This window comes from Trachurus japonicus, chromosome 13 (genome assembly GCF_045865225.1).
Source record: "Trachurus japonicus isolate A0001 chromosome 13, Traja_1.0".
NCBI classification, from domain to species: Eukaryota; Metazoa; Chordata; class Actinopteri; order Carangiformes; family Carangidae; genus Trachurus; species Trachurus japonicus.
The window spans coordinates 16,081,415-16,104,254 of NC_140919.1; the positions used below are offsets into that span (position 1 = coordinate 16,081,415).

Here is a 22,840-nt window from a genome sequence, read left to right on the forward strand (position 1 = left end):
TTTCTGTGCAGGAAGCAGCGATGATGACAGCCAAGCTCGCGCGCAATCACGTAGCCCGACATCACGCCGGAGACAATAGGATGCGCTAATTTGGTCAAACGGTGGGCGTCAATTCACTGTTTCCTGTAACAAAGAGCAGCTGAACTCACACAATGTACCCAGTAAACTTTACAAACACACACACACACACAAATACACACTTATATACTGTCACAGCCTTTAATCCAGGATGTGCTTGTACAAACCAGGGAGGAGGAGGAGGAGGAGGAGGAGGAGGGTCTGATGAGGAGGAACAGATCTGGCTTTACTTTATTTGTTTATTTGGGACAGTGCACATTAATAGACATAAAAACATGTAATTGTGCCGGATTGTAGCATAAGTGCTAATTTCCATCCGGAGTCCCATGACGTTAAAACAGATCAATGACAATACACATAATAATGTAGACAACAAAAGGACAACAGGACGACTCAAACACGTTCCATGGGCAGGGGGACGGGTCCATAGGAGTTTCTGGGAGATGAAGTGCATAAGTGACAAGTGCTAAAGTGCAGGAGTGCATAGGTACCAAGTTGTATTGCACGATTCCCTATAAGAATGTAAGTGCTAGATAGTATTGCACAAGGCCCTAAAGTGCACATCAGTTTAAAGTGCCAGGTTGTATTGCACGATGCCCAGTTGCACAAGCAGAAGTGTGTAGATATTGCACGAAATGTAATACATTGTAATTATGTAAGTAGTACTAGAACCAAAATGTACACATAAAACATTGTGTACAATTCTACCTCTCTTCTACCTTTGTGTCACCGCTGCCTTCAGGCTGCATGAGCTCCTGTGTTTATGTTGTTGTTAAACAGGTGCTGCAGGTGAAAACAGTCTCATGTCTGAACATTCAAGTCCCAAGTTGTAGTAATAATCAAGAGGTCGTTTAAGTCAAATCTGAGCTGTAAGTTGAGTAAAAAGAGTCAAAAAACAAGTCGAGTTACAAGAAAGTCTGATGATCAACCTCAGTTTCCACATTTAAATAAGTTAAAACACAGTTTTATTCCCAAATAAGTCACAATAAGTCTCAGACAGATTTTCAAGAACAATAATTGACGACCAACTAAATGCATATATACACATTAACACAACTGAAAGGTATAAGATGTGATAAAAGTACTTCTCGTAGTAGTTATAGTAGTTCTCTCGTGTGAAAAACAAAAAAGACTATAAAGTATATAGTCATATTGCCAGAAATATCTGAAGAAGTAGGATACTAAAATGTGTTTCAGTTTGAGGAAGGGAAGACGGCACTGTTGGTATCAGCAAATTGCAAATATGTATCTAATTTGATATTAATTTGTAGTATCAATTAGTGTCTGAGTGTCAATTATTTATTTCTGACAACCTTAGTAAGTTGTGTAGTTTGCAGGCTTACTTGCAGCACTGAAGCTCACTGATATTCCTCACTAAAGCTTCTGACAAATGACTAAATGTAAACCCTACCAGAAGACACCTGAACAACTGCATCATGTCTCAAAAACAAAACCTGACTTGTCTGAAAATTAAAAAAAAGTTTTGAATTACGCAAATATTTAATCATAAAGAAGTCAAAGTCAAATCAAAATCGTCAAGTTGATTCTTGTCTGTTCAGTGCAGTTTTAAACTTGCAACCTCAGTCCGGTCATGTGACTCAGGTCTCCGCCCACCTCCAACTCCGCCTCCGCCTCTGGTTGTAATATTGAGCACACTTGCATTAACTTGCATCACTGCACCTTTGACGTGTGTAGGGGAGACGGGATGGTTGTAACACTTTTTGTGTTCATGGTAGGGCTCTCAAATTTTGACACAGAGTACCCTCATTTGTCCTCTACAAATATCAATGCCCCAAACTTCTCAAAGTATATCACAGAATTCACTATTTGATGTCAAGTGCAAGGAGTGCCACTGTTACAACCTACCCCGCTACCAGGGTAGGTTTACCTGGGGTAAATTGTAAGTGATATTAAAAACTAAAAACTGAGACTAAACCAAAAAAACATGCATCTATGTAAGTTTATTGTGCATGTTCCAACACTAAAGCTTCTTCTTATGGCCCAGTATGAACAAAAAGAATTAATCACTGACGGCTAAATGAAGAACAGTGACAGTAGTGTGCATCCTAAGATTAGAAAGCTGTCTTTAAGAACATATTCTGATAATACCAGTGAATGCTGAACATGTATGAATGGAAACCTTCAACAGGAGGTCAGAAGCAGCTCATACAATTCCAGGAAAGATGGCTGACACTTAATGACACTTAGAATTGTTACACCTTTTACCTTTAAGGTAAAAGGTGTAACAACCGTCCCCACCCCTGTCAGCCATTGTTGTATGGGCTGTTGTTGTAAGAGCTGTACCACCATGGTGGTTTAAAATAAACATTGATGAAATTACTCATATTTTACCTAAGAACCTGGTCTTTCATCTTATTCATCTTACCTAATTCAAACTTCAACGGTATCGATAGACTTGGTCCAAAATATTAGTTTTTGACCTAAAAAAGTGTTTTTTGGCTGTAAGACCTACACACTTATTGACACAGCCATGCAAATTCACATCATATGTCAAGGAATGAGTGGGTACATCCCTTATTGGTGAAAGTGATGCTGTTACAACCATCCCATTGTTACAACCATCCCCGGTCTCGCCTAACAGTTAAGTGTAGTATGTATTGTTGGAGTTAAATTGAGCCAAAAGTCACATAAACTATCATGTAAACCAGGGGTTTCAAACTCATATGAGCTGGGGGCCACTGCTGGCACTGTCATGCAGTGGGGGGCCACTTCAGTGTTCGAGACAAGTATAAAAATAAAAAAAATCACAAATATTTCTGAAAACGGGGTTTGTTTTTCAAATATTGTATGATGAATAGGGCTGTCAAATTATTTAAAATTTTAATCGCGATTAATCTCAAAATTTCCTGAGTTAATCGCGATTAATCCATCTCTTTCTTTTTTGCTTGAAATAACAGCAATATGTACCCAGGGGGCAAAATCCCAGTTTTTTGAAAAACGGACACGGAGCGTTGTAAAAGGTTTGACACCAGAAATGATATCTAGGAACTTCAAGGATTAAAACCTGGGTGGACAACCCGGTCAACTAGCTGCTGGAAAGCTACAGGGGGCCAAAACCCCTTTCTGGGGTCATTTTGATGGCGAAATGATGTAAATGCAAATATTTAGGTACTACAATGGCATAAATAGTCATACAACTATGAAATTTGGCAGAGAGTATCTTGACACATAGGGGGAGGCATGAAAAAAAGATTCTGGGGTTTGTTGCAACTCAATTTTAAGATATCACCCCCAACATCCCAAAAAAGACAAAAAAAAGTACTGTTCGCCTGACAAATTCTCATGAAAATTATTATTTTTCAGCACTTTATGGAGAATATCTATGCTTAACATATATATAGAAAATTTCCTTAATTCATAAGCTTCCATTTGAGTCCAAGATAGCCTTTCTACTAGCTACTGGAAAGCTACAGGCTGTCTCCAAACAATGCAACACCTATCGTGAAAAACTACATGTTAACTGGCATGATCAGAAACCATTCTATTTCTGGTCTCCCCAAAGTGAACAGATAGATAGAGAAGACCGTTGGCCACAGCAAGTGGGGCTTTTGAGATAGAAAGGCTATCTTGGACTCAAATGGAAGCTTATGAATTAAGGAAATTTTCTATATACATGTTAAGCATAGATATTCTGCATAAAGTGCTGAAAAATAATAATTTTCATGAGAATTTGTCAGGCGAACAGTACTTTTTTTTGTCTTTTTTGGGATGTTGAGGGAGATATCTTAAAATTGAGTTGCAACAAACCCCAGAATCTTTTTTTCATGCCTCCCCCTATGTGTCAAGATACTCTCTGCCAAATTTTATAGTTGTATGACTATTTATGCCATTGTAGTACCTAAATATTTGCATTTACATCATTTCGCCAGCAAAATGACCCCAGAAAGGGGTTTTAGCCCCCTGTAGCTTTCCAGCAGCTAGTTGACCGGGTTGTCCACCCAGGTTTTAATCCTTGAAGTTCCTAGATATAATTTCTGGTGTCAAACCTTTTACAACGCTCCGTGTCCGTTTTTTTGCTTTGCCCCCTGGGTAATGAATGGAAAGCATAAGAAACACCCAGATGTGGGTATTTCTTATGCTTTCCAACATTTTTTTCAACATTCAGTTTTTCTGTAAGACTATATCTGTAAGACAATAAGTGTGTAGGTTTTACAGCCAAAAACTAATATTTTGGACCAAGCCTAAATTTTGACTAATATTGATACCGTTGAAGTTTGAATTAGGTAACTTGTATAAGATGAAAGAACAGGTTCTTAGGTAAAATAATAATAATTTCATCAAAGTTTATTTTAAACCACCATGGTGGTACAGCTAGTCAAACAATGGCTGACAGGGGTGGGGACGGTTATTACACCTTTTACCTTTGTTGTTTTATTACTCTAAGTGTCATTAAGTGTCACCATCTTTCCTGGAATTGTACTGTATGATCTGCTTCTGAACTCCTGTTGAAGATTCCCATTCATACATGTTCAGCATTCACTGGTATTATCAGAATATGATATCATACTGAACCATAGGAAGATGCTTTTAGTGTTGGAACATGCATGTTTTTTTGGTTTGGTCTCAGTTGTTTTTAGTTTTTAATCTAACTGTTACAATTTACCCCAGGTTGTGTTACAACCTACCCTGGTTGTGGGGTAGGTTAAAAACTTTGCGAGATTTCGCAAAAAATATTGCGAGATCTCACAAAAAAATGTTTCCCTCCATGTCCCTTTAGGGGCTCCATACTCAGACACACATCCACATGCATATATACGCTAAAATTTGTTCTACAAGGGTCTGACCGGGTCGGACTGCTTGTCAGACGTATATGTCTATGGTCAGAAACCCCGGACCAAGATGGCGGCGCTATTGACATACGCTGAGAAGCAGAAGGCGGCATCTAGTCAGTATATGTATATCTGTGTGGTCACTGTCTTTGGTCACGTCTGGAGAGAAGAAACTTCTCTATTTCCCCAAACTACGGAGCGGCCCGAGGTTAGCACGTTAATCGCACGTTTAAAAAAATAGTGCTGTTAAAAGCATTTTGCCTTACTTTTTATGTCAAGATGCGGGACGGATGTAGGGGGGCCATGGGCCAGAAGTGGCCCCCGGGCCAGGAGTTTGAGACCCCTGATTGTAAACTGTCGTCACATGACCTGTTTATAAAAAGTTAACAAGAGTTAGACTTCATTTAATCTGCTGATAGACTGTCATTTCTCCTTTTCAGCTGTAAACGACCCTCCGTTGTTAATTAATAAAGTGAGTTTCACATTAATGTCTATGGGTTTTTACAGTGGTGACCGACCTGTGAAGAGTGAACACATTAGAGCTGATTGAAGTCTTTCATTTAACAGGACCTGGGGAAGAGACTGTGTGCGATGCTCTGTGATCTGCAGGAGCTACATCTATATTAAGGAGAAGAATATATATATTAAGGAGGAGGAAACTACAGGTATAATACAAAAATACCAATGAAGTTACAGCTTCAGGACATAATGGTATATGTGAATAATAGGTGACAAATTAAAGGAAAAACCAACATGACGTGTTTTGTTTGAGGGATGACTTTCCTCTCACCTGGTGTTTTGATGGTGATGATGATGATAATGATTATGATGATGGTGATGGTGATGATGATGGTGATGGTGATGATGGTGGAGGAGAGTACTCATTAACAGGCGATTCACATTTCAGTTACCTCATACACCTACTTTGGACCAGCACACTGTGATTCTGTATCCTCCTATGTTATTTCCCCTGTTTCCATGTAAGTGATGTAAGATGTGAAGAGACGAGTGCATTAAAGTTTTTCTTTCATAGCAGGGAAGAAATGAAACCATAGGGCTGCATAATTCATCATAATGTAATGCAAGTGCAATATTTAGGTCTCAGGAGCTGTATATTTTGTGATAAATGTGTCACAAAATTGTTTATTAATCATTATAGAGCCTCTGCTTTAAATGGGGTTGTGTATTGTCACAGAGAATAATTCACATAATAATAACGGCTGCAAAATTAAAGGTGAAATGTGTCATAACATTGCTGTGCATTGTTAGAAGTGTAAGTGTCGTTATTAATACACTTATATAAGTGTAAAAGGGATATTTTTTGGAAGTGAAAATGAACCATTCACAATGAATCCCAATATCTGCCCATGTTATTGCATTATGATGTTTTTACATATCCCGCAGCACTAATAAACACACACTATCATGTAACCTAGTGCATGCATGCATGCATGAATCACTGTTACCTTGCATTTCATTTCCCTACACCCAGATATTAACAGTGCTCATGGCTCTGCAGCACAATGACAAGAACAGAATAAGTTGTTGCTGTTGTTTTACAGTAAGTTCATATTAACATCAGTCATCTGGGTGTTGGCTGCTTTGGCTTCAAGCGCTGACAGATTAAGATGAAAATGATTAATGAGAAGGTGAAGCCAACATTTCTGATTTGTGCCCAGAAAAACACTAAATGGCCTGCAGGTAAAACTCCTTCAACTTATGTCGTAATCTTACTGTGTTTCTATATTTTCATTTTTATTTCTATTTTTATTATTTTTAAAACCTTATTTCTCTGGGTGATGTAAAGAGACAAGGTCCACAGAGACCTAAGCAATAACTCTGTCTCCCCTCCTCACTATACATCAGTCTGTGTGTTTTTTACGATCGCTATGACCCATATTTCAATACTTAAAACACTTTTTCAAAACTCTTCACACACATCACACCTAAAACACACAATTCCCAAAACAGTTAATTTCATGCTCAAAATCACACAAGGTAACTAAACACAGACACACATTTCCAAAATACAATAATACACTAACACAACTCACCAAACAGTAACAGAAACATGTAGTCAGTCACAGCACAGTGTCATAAAAACACGGACAACTGATGGAACAACACAAACTGAATCACTTTACATGTGTCAGCTCTAATGTTTTACAATAGACAGATTATTGTATTGATCATAAATTGATGTTCGTGCTGTAGTTTATTTTGAACCCCTTTTCATTTTTCATTTGTTGGGCATGAATTTTGTTCCTTTTTTTTTGTAACACACAGTATAAAAAGTGAACGACGATCTCAGAGCAGCTTTGCAGAATGTAAAGTTTATGAAAAAGACAGTAAATGACAGGATTTGCAGTAAACACTTTACTGTATTACAGTATTTGCAAATGAAAATTACTCATCAGCATTTACAGTAGCTGTCATTCACTATTCCCTAAAAAGAAAAAAAATCAGCTGTGATGATGTATTTGCATGAGCTCAATCAACTGTTTTTCAAAAGCAATGAAACAAAATACAGGTCATAAATTTGTTTCAGTCTGAACTGCTGTTCACTTTGGCCTTTAGGTTTGGCTTTGAACCTGAGGTTTTCTGTTTTGACAAACAGTGTGAAAGCAATTGAACATTTACCAGTTAACATCTACTGTTTTGGTCTTAGTTGAGCTTGTGTGTAAAAGAAATGTATGTATGTTGTGTCAAACAAACAAGAAATATGTTACAGTAGCCTATAGCCTACACAGGCCGATGTTGTGCTAACTGTGTGAAGAGTTTTGAAAAAGTGTCAAAGCGATTGTAAAAACAAAACTGTAACACCACAAGAATAAGGGTCGGACAAAGCCCTACGTGACGTCATCTCTCTCTTCGAGCGTCTAGCCCCGCCCCGTGCTGCACCTGTATAGAGCACCTGTACGCTGCCCCTCCCGGGATTCGCCCTGTCTGTGTAGGGCAGATGTGACCTCACCTACACACTACTACACCGTCTGTTTGTCTGTCTGTCTGTCTGTCTGTCTGTCTGTCTGTCTGTGTGTGTGTTCGCGCCGGACATGCTGGACTTTCTGGTTTACCTCCACGACCCGGAGCTCGTAGCCCGGTTCCAGAGACGATGCGGACTGTTCCTGGTGGAAGTCAAACCACGTGGGCAGCTGAGGGGACGATGGGACCACCAGGACAAGAACTCCAAATATGAATACACGGAGAACGGATGTGTAAGTGCATGGCTCACTGAAGCCTGAGACATGAATTCAGAGGGAGCACGTGCAATGTTTTTCTATTGGACCTCTATTTTGCTTTTACTGTAAGGTACTGGTATTAAACATATAGAGACATATGTAGTAAGGGTTAAACACACAGAGCTGCTGTAAATCAATTGACTTAAACTAAAACCTTTATCGTTTTATTTGGCGTCTGCACAGCAAAGTGTGACTGGCTTTTCCCGTTTGTCCAGGTGTGTAAGTCAGAGACCAGCCCTCTGCATGTGCATGTGTGTGTAGGTGGGGGATGTTGACATTTTTGAGTCCTTCTTGTCATTGACAAACAATTTATTTTTGGGCTGTAAAAGCAAAAATGCAGTTGAGTAACTTTTTAGTTTGTGATATTATCAGTGGAAGGCCTATAGATGTGATCAGTGAAGGTCAGGAGCTGCAGACCAGCTGCATTGTGGGGGATGTATAGTGTAGTGGGGTTTTGTTTTGAAGCTGTGACCTATATCAGAGAATAACAGACAGGATATCTGTGTCTCTGCTGCAGAGGCTTTAATCTTGAAATTAAATTTGAGATTAAATCAGTCTGCCTCTTGTCTCTTGTGAGTGGACTAACTTTATTGAAGTGCAGCAGCATCGAGCGGCCTCAGCTCAGTGCTCCTTAAAGTGGAGTCAGAAGACGATAGCACTTGTCTCGATGCTTCCAGCTCATTAAATCTAATGTAAAGTATTGCAAAAATCAAAAAGGCGTGAGGTGAGTTCAAATTGAGGCCACACGTAATCATCTCTAATCTCAGTCTGGTTTGGTTCCAGGAGCCGTGTCAGAAGCGTCTGGCGGTGTCATCGTTCAGTGACAGGTGTTTATCTTGTGCAGGGCACGAGCATCCGGCCGCCGTACGAGGTGAGGAACTGGCTGCTGCACTTCCTCTTCCTGTTCTCGTCGGGTTTGGGTCACGAAGCCTCCTACATCACCTGTCTGCCCTGCATCCACTGGAACCTGGACCCGTTCCTGTGCCGCCGCCTCATCAACATGTGGACCGTAAGATGCAGAGACGATCTGTGTGTGTGTATTGATGTGTGTGTGTGTGTTGTGGCTTTCCTTCGTGGTGTCAAAGCCACGTGAGAGGATGAAAGGGAGGGTTTCGTACAAGAATGAATGACGAGATGTAGCTACGATGGCCCTGAGGTGCAAATCACAACAGCAAATCAGAAAACACAACAACAAAAGAGAAAACACAAGTAGTAATAGTAATAGTAGTAATTAGTCATTTGTCATTGTGTTTTATGATTTGCTGTTGTGATTTGCACCCCAGGGCCACCGTATGTATCCGTTTCAAAAACAAAAGTTTACTTAAGGAAAAAACCATTTACATCCATCACTCCTTCACTCCGTACAAAAACTATGTGCTCCCTATCACCGCTCTCACGTCCAAACTGAGGCCGTCTATGACGTAATCTCCCTCAAATTCTACACTATAGATATACAACACATAGATCAGTGGTTCCCAACCTTTTTTTGGCTCGTGACCCCATTTTGACATCAGAAATTTCTGGCGACCCCGCGATCACGTCGGTCATCAATCAAGATGCACCAGCTCAGATATTTGTGTATGCTGCATTTTATTTGAACTCGATTTATATTTGAGACAGTGAAAGTATAAATACAGTTGTTTAAAATGATAGGATTGCACTCATGTCAACTAAGGGCTGGGAGAAGTTTCATAGTCCTCCGTGCCTTCTCTGAGTTACAGGGGGTCTCGGCGTAGCAGTGCATGTCCATATAACGGTTGCAAATGGATACCACTTTTCTTCGTCCGTCCAAATCTCACGCAATTTGGACGGACCAGGAAGAGGAGCTTCCGCTACAAACAAGCTTGAAATATAGACTTATTTAATTTTTTTCAGAACAATTTCGCATTTCGGGGCTTCAATACAAGACGGACATTACATACGAGCAGCATGGAGGTATTTGGATGTTTTTTGGTGTGTCTTTTTGTTACGAAGACAATTGGTATCCATTTGCAACCATATGGACATGCACTGCTACGCCGAGACCCCCTGTAACTCAGAGAAGCCACGGATAACTCTGAAACTTCTCCCAGCCCTTAGTTGACATGAGGGTGAGTAGATAATGCAATTTGAATTTTGGGTGAACTATCCCTTTAAGAATGTGTTAAAATGAATAATACTGTAATTAGTTAAAATATATATATATATATATATCTGTAATTTTTTAAAACTCAATTACTAGACATTTCAGGCGACCCCATTTGAATTCCAGGCGACCCCACGTGGGGGCCCGACCCCAAGGTTGAAAATCACTGACATAGATCAAATATACAAACTATGAAATAATGAAATTCAATCGAAATCTCAATCTATTTCTACATCTATAAATTATGGCTCCTACAGTGTGTGTGTGTGTTTTCGTCACAATGCCACCTCTCTTCTTTTCTGCCTTTCAACCTCCCTTTCATCCCCCCCACCTCACCCCCTCCCCTCCTCCCCCCGCTGGCCTGTCTCTGACACCACCATGCCCCTCGTATCCCCAGGCTTACAGGGGCCACTCTAGGGCCAGCCTGACCCCCCACCCCCCGCCCCAACTCCCCTGACGTTGGTTTTTTTGACGCCACACATGAGACGACGACCAGCATCTCCCCTTTTAGATGTTCATCCCGACACATTACGACATGAGACCCCCCCCCCTCCTCCCGTAACACGTCGGATGAGCTCCCGGGAGCAGAATATGTGACACTTGTGGAGACAGAGACGGAGACAGACACAGACAGCCATACACCCTCACTCCTGCAGAGTGTGTGTGTTGTTGTGCCCTTTGTGTCCCTGCCCCGAGCGCTTGGTGGTGGTGGGTGCCCTGTGTCTGAACCCCCTCATTTGCCCGCCCACCACCCCACCCCACCACACCCACCCCCACAGGGAAAGAGATCCCATTCTTCTGGCCCCCCCGCGTGAACTCCTGTCAAACACACATAAACAGCAACACACATGCTCGCACTCCACCACCACCTCGCCCCGCTAAACACACTCGTTGCCCTCCCTCTAGTTAGACATTACCAGCTTTACTCTGCCCCCAGCCCCCCTCCTCCCTCTCCCCGCCCCTGCTCCAGCAGCGGCAGAGTGTTTTATTGGCCTCATCATCAGCGCTCGGAGCTTTCTCTCCTCTCTGGACCGACCATTTGGTCTGTCAGCCCTCGGGGCGCGTCACCCCGCACTCCCAACTTCTAACAGCACCCTGCCATTGTGCTGCAGGAGTTATCTAAGGTTCACAGAGGCACTGAGCACTCACTCTCTCTTCTTCCCTCTGTCACTCTCTCTCTCTCAAGTGCATCCATGCAAATTTAGACTTGGGTGCACGAGCAAACACATTACAGGCCTGTGAACGACACATGCACACGCACACATTCCCCCCTTTGTGTCCTCTACTACTCTGTGTTGTCTTTATTGCAGGGTGACTTTGGTTGACTTAGAAAACAATGACTGTCATTAACCATATGGTCATGAATTACATAGCAGTGTTGTATGGTATTATTATTATTACTATAGCGTTGTATTATGCAAATCCAACGCCTACTGCTGTTTGGAATATCAAAAAATCCTCAAGTTGTTGTACTTTTACATAATGACACAAAGGGCACACTCTGAAGCTGTGAAGTCAGGTTTAGAGGGAGGCATGTAGGGCGTCTGCTGCTATAATGTTGTCTTCATTTGTATGCAGGAGTGACGATACAGAGCGAGGGTCACAGTCAATGACAAAAAGTCACTTTATCCACAGAGGACAAAACTTTTTTCTGCTGCACAGCCTCCATCGGGGCTGGAGCAGCCATCAGCGATGAAGGCCGGGCGGACATCAGAAAGTTGTAGGGATAAAAGGACGTCTATTCTTTGAGTCTATCACCGTCCTGTCACCATCACAAGGAAACTGTGATCACTGGAGTTTCTACCGGCATAATAACCACTTTTTCTTTTTACTACTTTAACTTCAAACACTGATTGAAGATACAAATAACTAAAAAATGTCTAATTTTCAACAAATTAAGACCTGCTATATATAAAAAAAATATCTACATAAAAACATCAACATACTTTTGTCTGGTGGCTCTAAACATGCAGCTCAGTTTGTCCATTACTTTGCTGCTCACTGAAGTCATGTCACAGTCATGTTCTCCAGAGGATGACTTTACTGATCCCCTCGTTTTACCAGCTCATATTTTTTTGTTTTTAGTTTGGTTTAGTTTTCGAGTAAAATGTCTCAAAATCTATTGGATAGTTCATCACTGACTTTGATACAGACATTTGCGCTCCCCAGAGGAGACTTTGCTGATATTTTTTATTTTTAAACTTTACCACTAATTTGATACAGACATTCATGTTCCCCAGAGGATAAATTGTAGTGACTTTGCTGATCTCCCCTCACTTTACTTACTTACTACGTTTATCAATATCTTTAGATTTGTAGGGAAATGTCTCAACATCTATTGGTTTTGGTCTATTGCTACAGAATTTGATACTGACATTCAAGTTCCCCAGAGGATTCATCCAAATAACTTACTACTGATGCTCTGACTTTACTAGCAGGACAATTAGAAGATATACTGTAATTTCAAGTGTTTGGCAAAAATGTCTCAACATCTATCAGATGGTTTGCCATGGAATTTGATACTGACATTCATGTTCCCCAGAGGATGACTCTAAATTTACTTGTAGCACAATTAGCAGATTGATATTTTTAGTTTTAAAGTGAGTAAAATGTCTCAATATTTATCTAATGACTTGCTATGAGATTTGGTACTGACAGTAATGCTCCCCAGAGGATGAATCCAAGTAACTTTACCTGTAGCATAAGAAGCAAATTAATAGTTTTTTTAGTGAAATATCTCTACATTGATTGGACTGTTTTCCATTTGAGGTCCCTTTTTCCATTTGAGTTGGTATTGATATTCATGTCACCCATTGGATGAATATGGGTGACTTTGCTGATTCCCTCACTTTATCTGTAGCACCACCAGAAGATTAACATTTTTTTTGTTTTTGACTGAAATGTCTTTACCTGTTGGACTGTTTGTCATGAAACTCGATACAGTCATGTTCCCCAGAGGATGAATCCCTTTAATCGTTGACAGAATACATTATATACAGTATACTCTAATATTTACAGTGAGCTGTTTTTCCATTTACTAGATGAAGAAACATTAAAGAGGTTCAGCAGCAAAAGCAAACTGTGCAAAACAGCAGCATTCTGGGTAAAGATACAAGTTTATAAAAGAAACACCAGAGCATTGTAACTCAGCGAGCAGGTCAGCATAGTCTGAGCTCAGCTTTCAAAAGTGGACCCAGAAGAACAACAGATTCTGCTGCCTCATTAAGGCTGTCTCTATAATTTGCTGTAACCATGCTGTGGGGATTTGGCATATTGGCTCTGCGGTCGTGTTACAGCGGTACTCCTACCTATCTGCAGAAAACACTTCACGGTTTAAGAACAAACGTAGCAGCACTGCTCCCAAAATACCAATTGATCAAATCAAGCTTTGTTATTTGCTGCTAAGGAGTTCTCCGGTTTCTAAAGTGAAACTTCTTATGGCTTTTACTGTTAAAATCTTTATTGTACTAAAATGTACTCTTCTCAGGTATGGTAATTTTGTGTGAATAGATTTTATTTTTATTTTTTTTACATCACTGTAGCCTACATCAGAGGATCAGTGTTAGAAAGCAGCTTTCCTCATTTCACAGTGTGGTAGTTGGTGGTCACTGGGCTGCAGGGACACTCAGCCAAGATATGACCCAGAAACCAAAGCAGCTATTAATCATGTCACTGTAGAACAAAACAAACATCTTGTGTGTTTTCTCCTTCATTCAAACAGTGACCTGTGCCAAAGCCACACACACACACACACACACACACAGAGCTGCACACACTTCACTCAGTCTGATCCACATGTTGACAGATCAAGGTCCAAAGCTGCCCCTCGCCTCGATCAATACACTCATTCATGAGAAAACACGCACACTCCGAGTGCTACTATCTGTGTGTGTGTGTGTGTGTGTGTGTCTTGACCTGTCTTTAACTCTTCCCTTAATGTGACCAGACTGTCCCTGGGTCAGTCCTTTGATGGTTCGTACAAAGGCACCAATGAAACAGTGGTTACTGGAGGCAGTTGAATATGATGTTTGTGTTGACGGGGCATGCAGGGGTAGGGATGGATGGATGGTGTGTGTGTCTGTGTCTGTGTCTGTGGTGGGGGAGTGTGTAGCATCATATCATTCAAGCTGGTAGGCAGATTCATTGTGTGAAGGCGGGGCGGTCACAGTGGATGATGAACACACTGTACAGCTTGTTGTATGAAAGCACAGTCATGGTGAATGAATGGGATCAGACATGCTAAATGGGTTTACCATTGTCTGTCCTTTGTTTTTTGTCCACTTCATGGTGCAGATTATTGTGTCTGGGCACGTTTGTGTGTCTGTGTGTGTGCGCACAATGTAGGTAGACGCTAATGTCGGGATAATAACATTTAGTAGGCTACATTAGGCCATAACCAGAGGACAAGGAGAGAACGAAAATAAAGATTTAGCTTTAGGAAAAGAACAACAAAAAATTATTATAGTAAGAGTGGTTTGTCTCTTTATCGCCCTTATTTCTGCTCATATTTCAACCTATAGTGGCCAAAAGTATGTTGACAATCATACAGCAGAATCCTAAACATGCCAACATGGGAGCTAACCTTTTTTTTTAGTTGCGTGTTTTGCTCCCCCCAACACTGGGTAACCATCAGGAAAACGATTTAGGGGTCAGGAATGGCTGGAATTCTCCTTTAAAACATTTCTATTTATAGTAAACTCATCATCCCAGTTTTTGGTTTTGCACTAATTAGCAAAGTGAAAAATCACAGCTTTGCCAAACTGGTATTTTTGTTTGTGTACAGAAAAACAATAAAGTAGACATAATGCTATTAGCTAGTAGCGTCCCCCTGGTCCCTTTTTGTTTTCTTGTCTTTTTGCAAGCCTCAGCTAAACATGCTCTGACTCTAGCGCTGCACTTAGCACAGATATGAGTGTGGTATTGAAATTCTCGGTTAGCAAACAGTGAAATATCTGAAGTGAAATATCTATTTCCTTGAGGGAAATCTGAACGCTAACTCAATAGAAAGGTGAAGGTCCCCTTTTCAACTTGATAATAATAACCCTGCACACACAGAGAGCCAGACTGTTGAGAAATGGATTTGTAAAGCATAAAGTTTATATCTTTTCAATTCCACCAACCACCTCTGAGATGACCTATGAATTTCACCCTTTTTTATTACAGTAATGCTCTTGTGACTGAATGGGAGAAAATCACTGTCACTTCCCATTTTCTCGTCCAAATCTCTGCTTCCACTCTGGAGGGAAATCATCCATATGAATTTAAAATTGATTTTTTTTTGGGGCCGTTTTGTTTGTGCATCTCAATTTCCATCTCTGGCTCCCTCCTCTTTACGCTGTTTCTTAAAAGTTTGCAGCACTTGGCAGCTGCGCAGGTCAGTTAGACGACGTACTACTTTTATATCTCATTTGCCATGGTAACAAACATCTTCTGATTACAGTGTCAGTATAGAGATGGTAATAACAACCTCTCTATTCTCCAGCTTAAACACACACATTAGTGTCGCGCTCCCTCCGTGTGCGCTGCCTTCCCTAGCTCCTCGCTAAGACAGCCATTCATTAAATATACAAGGCAGAGCTTTAAATAAACCTGGCGCTGGAGCAGGCTGCCCCTCCGAGGGCCGCTGGGGAGCTCATGAAAGAGAATAGGCTGCACAATTTGGCAGGACACACTCTCTCCTCTCACACACACACAGTTATGAGACACACACCACTACCTACACACACCTTGCACTGACTGTGTCATTGTGTCAGAAGCTCTCCATCTCACTCCCCTTCCCTCCCCTCCCCTCGCCTCGCCACCTCTCCTCCAGCTGAAGACACTGTGTCAGCTAAAACCCTGCCGTCTTCTTCCTTTCCCAGTTTCTTACAATAGATTTTGTTACCGTAACGACTGCAGCATCTGCACTTTATCCCAAGGTGGGTGGGTGGGTCTCCATCCCCATCCTTTGTACAGTTTCATCCTCCTCACTTTTTTTTTCCTTTAGAGTCGGGAGGTGATTACTTATTCATGAGAGAGTGGGGTTGGTTTTAGAGCGTAGCCTAATCAGGATTTTACTTCCTCCTCACTCTCATTATTTTATCATCATCTTCCTCCAGCTCTAATTTCTGCTTCTGTTGCCAGCTCACTGCAGCACTTTCCTGTTGTCGTCTTCTCTGGTGTTTAACTGTAATTGCGCTGTTGAATAAGGTTCACCTGCACTGGGAGGAAACTTGAATGTCTCCTTTTCTTTCTTTCAATGGTCTTTTTATTATTGACAAAGCATGTATAAGACATCACTGCGCAGGAAGATAATTTTAGATTTTTTGTCCAAACAACCAAACATGTACATATTCATACAGCCACTGAGAAAATAAATAAATAAATAGAAATAGAAAAAATGTGAATAGACAGTATAAAAATCGTAAAAATAATTAAGAACCATACTTAGAAGGAAAGAGGAAAAGGAAGAAAAAACAAAACAAAGAGGGGTGAAATACATAGGGAAGGAAAAAAAAGTCTCTTTTAAGCATAAATTGGTTTCCTTTTAACCTTTCTCTTGTGTTCGGGTCACCAGTGACCCGTTTTCAGGTTTTAAATGCATAAAAGTACCACATAGATTTGTTTATAGCATCAAGGCTTTTTGACTTTGTCAAGAACCTCTATTTAAACAAAATAAAACCAATTTTTTTTTTTCACAAAATTCTAAAATGCTCTGGTTAAAATTATGACATTTGTGGTGTTAGGGTCAATTTTCACCCCGTTAGAACAATGAGAACAATAATGAGAGTTAAAACTGAAATCATAAGTGCAAAACCAACCTTTTTCATGGATAAAGAAGCCTGACAACGTAACCAAGAGATGAGAAACAAATGGGATGATTCATAACTCTTTTAGTGTGTTTTACAGCTGATTTAAGACTACATAAATGGTAGCAGAAAGCTGACACAAGACAAAGGTTAAGTAAATTCATGTAAATGTCCATGAAAACGTATAGAAAATAAAAAATAATGGAATAAATAAGATATATACTGTAATGGGAACCTCCTTCTTAGAGACGTGTCCTTATCTCCTCCTTGAGGTGGTGATGTACATCGGCCAGGTGATGAAGGACGTGCTGAAGCTGCCTCGTCCTCTCTCGCCGCCCGTGGTCAAGTTGGAGACGCGCGTCGCCGCCGAGTACGGGCTGCCCTCCACCCACGCCATGGCCGCCACCGCCATCTCCTTCACCTTTCTGCTCAGCGCCCCCTCGAGGATACAGGTGAGCTCCTCTGACAGCTGTCACACCTCATCACACAAAGAACGAATCCAACAGAGTTTCATTCTGCTGCTCTCTACGGAGCCACGTCGCTGCCATGTCGGATAAAAATAAAAAACCTGCATCATGTTGTATTGTGAAAAGTTTATTCTTGTTGCAGTATGTTTTTGTGTTTTTATGACAACACAAACTCATCATGTTATAACAATGTAAGAAAAAGAAGAATCTTTTGACATTTATAACACGAAAAACATATTTTAAAAAAAACCTTTCCACATTATATATATTTTGGGGGGCTTTTGTTTTTTTCTGGCATGGCAATAATGCTTCAGTTCATCTCAACCATGATTTTGACATATATGCTCTTGGATAGATTATAGAGAAAGATCATTCATGTTGACATTGACCTTTTATGTTGTCAGTCGTCTGATCAAAATGTCTCCTTACTTCAATCCAACTTTCAATACTTTTGTTTTACTGTGGATTTTCTGCTAATTAGCATGCTAACACATACTATTATTATTATGTCAACATTCTACCTTCTAAATATTATTATATTAGTAGCATTTATCAGCTGATATTAGCACTTAGCTCAAAACTGTGCAATTCTTATAACATACTATAGCTTTTCAAAGGTGCTAGCATGTCTGTAGGTACATTATTTACATGGTAAGTTATATTTTCTCTAAGATTTAAGATCTGAATACGTTATCTCTGGTGTGACTGATTAGGGAAATAAAATACTGTGATTATATTAACTCTGCAATAATGAGACATTTCACTGCATAGGAGGTGGTGATAATAATTAGAGTAGAATCATTTCTTGATCCGTTTCAACAATATTACCTCCATAAATAACTGCAAATGATCCTTTTCAGCTGACATCAGCACTTAGTGCAAAGCTAAGCTCCACAGCGCCTATAATATAGATTCATAATATAGAGGTGTTGGCATGACTGCAGACTTCCTCTAAAATATACATTAGTTAGGCTACATGATAAGTTGTTTTTTCTCCTACTTGTAAAAATCTAATAAATACATTATGTCTCCTGTGACTCACCTGTGAAATAAAATAATGTGATAACTATTATAATTTTACGCGGAAATAACAATCAGATCAGACATGTAGTAACTTCAACAAGCTCCAGTTTCAGTTTGATCTGTAGAGGTGGCGATGATGGTAATTAAAGTGGAGCCATTTCTTGATTGGTATAGTTCTTAACTGAAACTGCACTAGACTCACTGCTCAGCACTATGAAGAACGATATTACCTCCATAAACGAGTGCAAATGATCTACTTCCACCTCATTAGAGCCGGGAAACGGAGGGCTAAGTGGGCGTCGAACGAACTGTGATGATCCCCAGCTCGAGGACGGTATCTCATTATAGCTGCGAATATTATGGATTCCTTTAAGATTAACAAGTGACGGACTAGTCGCCCTCACTGTGTTGAATGAGGTGAAGTCTGTGGAAGTACTGGAGGAGAGGGGGGGGCAGAGGGGCCGCTGCCACCGCCGCCGCCAGCAGCTGAAGGGAGTGGCCCCGCTGTCCATCAGTGAGTCTGTTGGACAATGGGCAGGGAGGGGCGGGGCCAGCAGTCACCATCAGTCACCATCAGCCACACCCGTCGAGCTGCTGTTTGGTCTCCTGATGGACTCGACTGAGTCAATGACTGTCAGTCCACGTCTCTGACTGACTGACCCCCCCCCACTTTGCTCCCCGCTTCTCCTCCTCCTCCTCCTCCTCCTCCTCCTCCTCCTCCTCCTCTTCCCACTCCACTGCCAAGTCAATAAAACACTCAGTGGCTCAATCAACGGCCGTCCTCCTGATCGAGCTGTGAGTTTTAATGAAGAACTCTTTCACTAGTTTACGGCCTCCGCAGCTGTCGGACTGATTTGTGGTCAGATCGGGTCCCTCCCTCCCTCTCTCTCTATCTCAATCTCTTTCGCGCGTTTTCTTAAACCGCCGTTTCTCAAGGTCAGAGAAATCACCCGTGTACAGTAGAGTGCTTAACTGTGGCCTGAAATTCCTCCAGGGTGCCCCCCTACCACCACCCCAAACCCTCCTCCCTTGTCCTCTCCTCTCCTGAAAGAACAGAGCATCATGCATGGCTATAAATGAGTAGCGGGCTGTTGCAGAGGCTCCTGAATGGCCCACAAGGCCTCGGGGCAGCTCGCCCTGTTCCCAGAGCAGGTCAGAGGTCATGACAGTCAATCACAGAGTGACCCCCTCCTGTCCCCCGGCATCCTTTGTGGCCATTCATAAAAAAAAAAGAAAAACCTCTCTTCATGAACTACCAGTGAATAGGCTTCCAGCTGCAAAAGACAGGAAAAGAGAGAGAGAGAGAGGGAGGGGGGGGCACAGGAGGAGGAGGAGGAGGTGAATGAATACACAAGGCCTCTCTTCTCACTGTTATTGAAATGGAGGGGGGAACAAAACCTGCCGCCGTAGGTAAAGGAGGGGAGGACGGAGACAGTAGAGGAAGAAAGGAGCGAGGAGTGACTGGATGACGGGCAGAGCGCCGTCGACCACAAAAGACGGAGAGAGGAGCTGCACGTCAACGCCGAGGAGATTGACAAATGGAGGAGTTGATCACAAACTGAGAGAGGAAGAGGTTTAAAAAAACAAAACAAAACAAAAACAAACATGGAGGACGACAACTGCCTCTGTGCCTCCTCGGAGGAATGTGAGGAATTTCAGACGGCATTCTGCTCTCCTAGATTTAGATCTTTTATCATTTTGATCAGGAAGTGTCGTCACATAAATATGTGTGTGTGTGTGTTTGTTTGTGTGTGTGTGTGTGATGGTTTAGTGATACAAGTGTGTGTTTGTCGTTCAGTTCCAGTTCGAGGTGGGTCTGCTGATCGCCGTCACGCTGTCGTCCCTGGTGTCTCTGAGCCGGCTCTACACCGGCATGCACTCAGTTTTGGTGAGCTACAACAACCACACACACATGCGCGCGCACATACACACACACACACACACATTCCACAGCATAAAACATTCAAGCTCAACTCAGGATTCATTATTCATACACACGTCTGGTTAAACTGTCTGACTGAGGCTTTGATCCAGTGGCAGCTGCTTCATGTTGTCACAGTTTTATTTAAGTACTTTTAACATCTGTACAGGAGGCAGAGGAGAAATGTCTTTCACTGAAAATACCAAACAAATCATGTAGTTTTAAACCAAGTCCAGCAGCAGGTTAGCTTAGCTTAGCATAAAGACTGGAAACAGGGGGAAACTGCTAGCCTGAATCAGACTAAGCTCCTCTCACGCTCATTATTTAACATGTGTGACCTATAAAAATGGCACAGGAAGATTGTAAACACACAGAGTGTGTTTTAACAGCATGGCCACAACACATTTGGGGCGTTACTGCACCTACACCTAGTTTTTGTTTATATATTAATCAAATTATGAAGGCTATAATTTTTACCTCGCGGTTTTTGAATTTACCTCGGAAACAACTCCGTCTCGTAACGTTACATTATTATCTCAGAAATCCCAGGAGCCTCCGTAGTGTAGCTCTGAGCAGCTCGCGGCTCTTCTCCACTGTTCTAAAAATAGCTTGCCCAAACAATTTAAGGTAACGAACCTAGGCTACTCCTAATGGGGATTATGGCAATGGGGCAATTTGCCAAAATGTTGAACTATCCCTTTAATGCTAAACTAACTGCTGGTGTTAGCCTCATATTTAATGATGGACAGACATTAATCTTCTGACTTGTGTCAAGAAAACTAACTTTTAAACCAGATTAAATCCCAGTTTAAATTGAAATCCTGTTGCACCAATCTAGTTTGAAAATTAGGAGAGAGAGAGAGAGATTTTACTTAAAACCACTTGTTTACTAAGTGCTTACTTTAACTCAAGCTGATATTTGATTCTGTTGCACAGAAACTTTGAAATCTAAATTGAAACTGTGATCGAGGATTAATGTTAAACCACCAGTTGAGTAGGATTACCTTCTAGAGTGGCTGAGTGTTTGAGATGAATCAACCAGAACAGAGTTCATCAAAGAAAACCGAGGCTCAACTAAGTTTTACGAAGATGAATTTTTTTCCCCCATGTACTGAGTCAGAGAGGAAACTGTTTTTGGAGCTGAACAGGAGAATTGATTATATAATAGACCTTTTTTATGTATTTATTCAGGCAATTCTAATTCTGGTAATCACACTTTCCCCTATCAATTAAACTCAGTTTAAATCAATAAACTTGGCTTTACTAAACTAAGTTGAATTTTAAGAGGTACAACAGAGTTTAGTTCAATTTTAAACTGGGATTTACTCACTTTAAGCCTAGTTTAAACTCTAATTCTAATCTTATATTAAATTTAAACCTGTCAGTGCAGTCCTGCCTAAGTGTTAGTGGTAAAATATTGATTGTTATTTTTCTTCCAGGATGTGATCAGTGGTGTTTTAATCTCCGCCGTCCTCCTCTTCTTCACCTTTCCTTACTGGGAAACCTTCGACCACTTCCAGCTCCACAGTCCCGTCTCCCCCGCGGCGGCGTTGGCGCTGCCCCTCCTCCTCAGCCACACGTACCCAGAGCTGGACCACTACAGCCCCACGCGGGGGGACACCACCGCCATCCTCGCCGTCGGGGCCGGCTGCTCCGTCGGCTACTGGGTCAACCAGCAGCTGGGGCAGACGTTCGAGCCCCGGGGCCCGTTACCCGTGCCTCTGCCCACGCTCACGGCCAACACACTGGCGGTGGGCGTCGTCCGCTTCCTCCTGGGCGCCACAGCTTTGGTTGGAACTCGCCAGATAGTGAAAACGGCGAGTCTGCAGGTGTTATACTCCTGGTACCAGGTGCCAAAAGGTGACACGGGTGCCAGGAAGCGGAGGGAGATCGAGGTGCCGTATAAGTTCGCCACGTACACAGCTGTTGGACTCGTTAACTCAATAGTGGTCAACAGAGTCTTTATCCTACTGGGGCTGTTATGACCTGCTAACGTCAGACTGATCAATAATGAGCTGAATTTTCTACAACAATAACGTAACCCTTATTACGATGTAATAACAGGGCACAGGTAAGTAATAGTCCATGCTAATAGATGGACAGTTGTTGAATACTCAAAAGACACAGGCAACAATGGTTTGAGTTTTTTGTGTGGACACTTGTTATTATAAACCATTTCATTTCATTTATTAAAGGTACAATATGTAGGAATTACCCCCATCTAGCGGTGCGGTTACATATTGGAACGTATTCTTGATGTTGCATTCACTTGAAATCGGGCAGACCTCAGACAGACAACAGACACTGCATGTAACAGGATAAACAAGCCTCTATGTAAACAAGTGGTCCGCCAGCATGAGGCAAAACAATACAGGCGTGACAATATGTTGTCATGGTGATGTCGTATTG

General features: G+C 41.6%; 1 protein-coding gene across 1 annotated transcript; it reads left to right on the forward strand.

Annotated features, from left to right (window-relative positions):
• Positions 1 to 7,906: 7,906 nt before the first annotated feature.
• Positions 7,907 to 22,431, forward strand: sgpp2 (sphingosine-1-phosphate phosphatase 2). The gene is made up of 5 exons (XM_085794423.1): positions 7,907 to 8,094; positions 8,960 to 9,116; positions 17,293 to 17,472; positions 20,309 to 20,398; positions 21,871 to 22,431. The coding sequence occupies exons 1-5, from the start codon at positions 7,922 to 7,924 to the stop codon at positions 22,414 to 22,416; spliced, it is 1,146 nt and encodes a 381-aa protein (XP_085650549.1). The 5' UTR covers positions 7,907 to 7,921; the 3' UTR covers positions 22,417 to 22,431.
• The last annotated feature ends 409 nt before the right edge of the window (positions 22,432 to 22,840 follow it).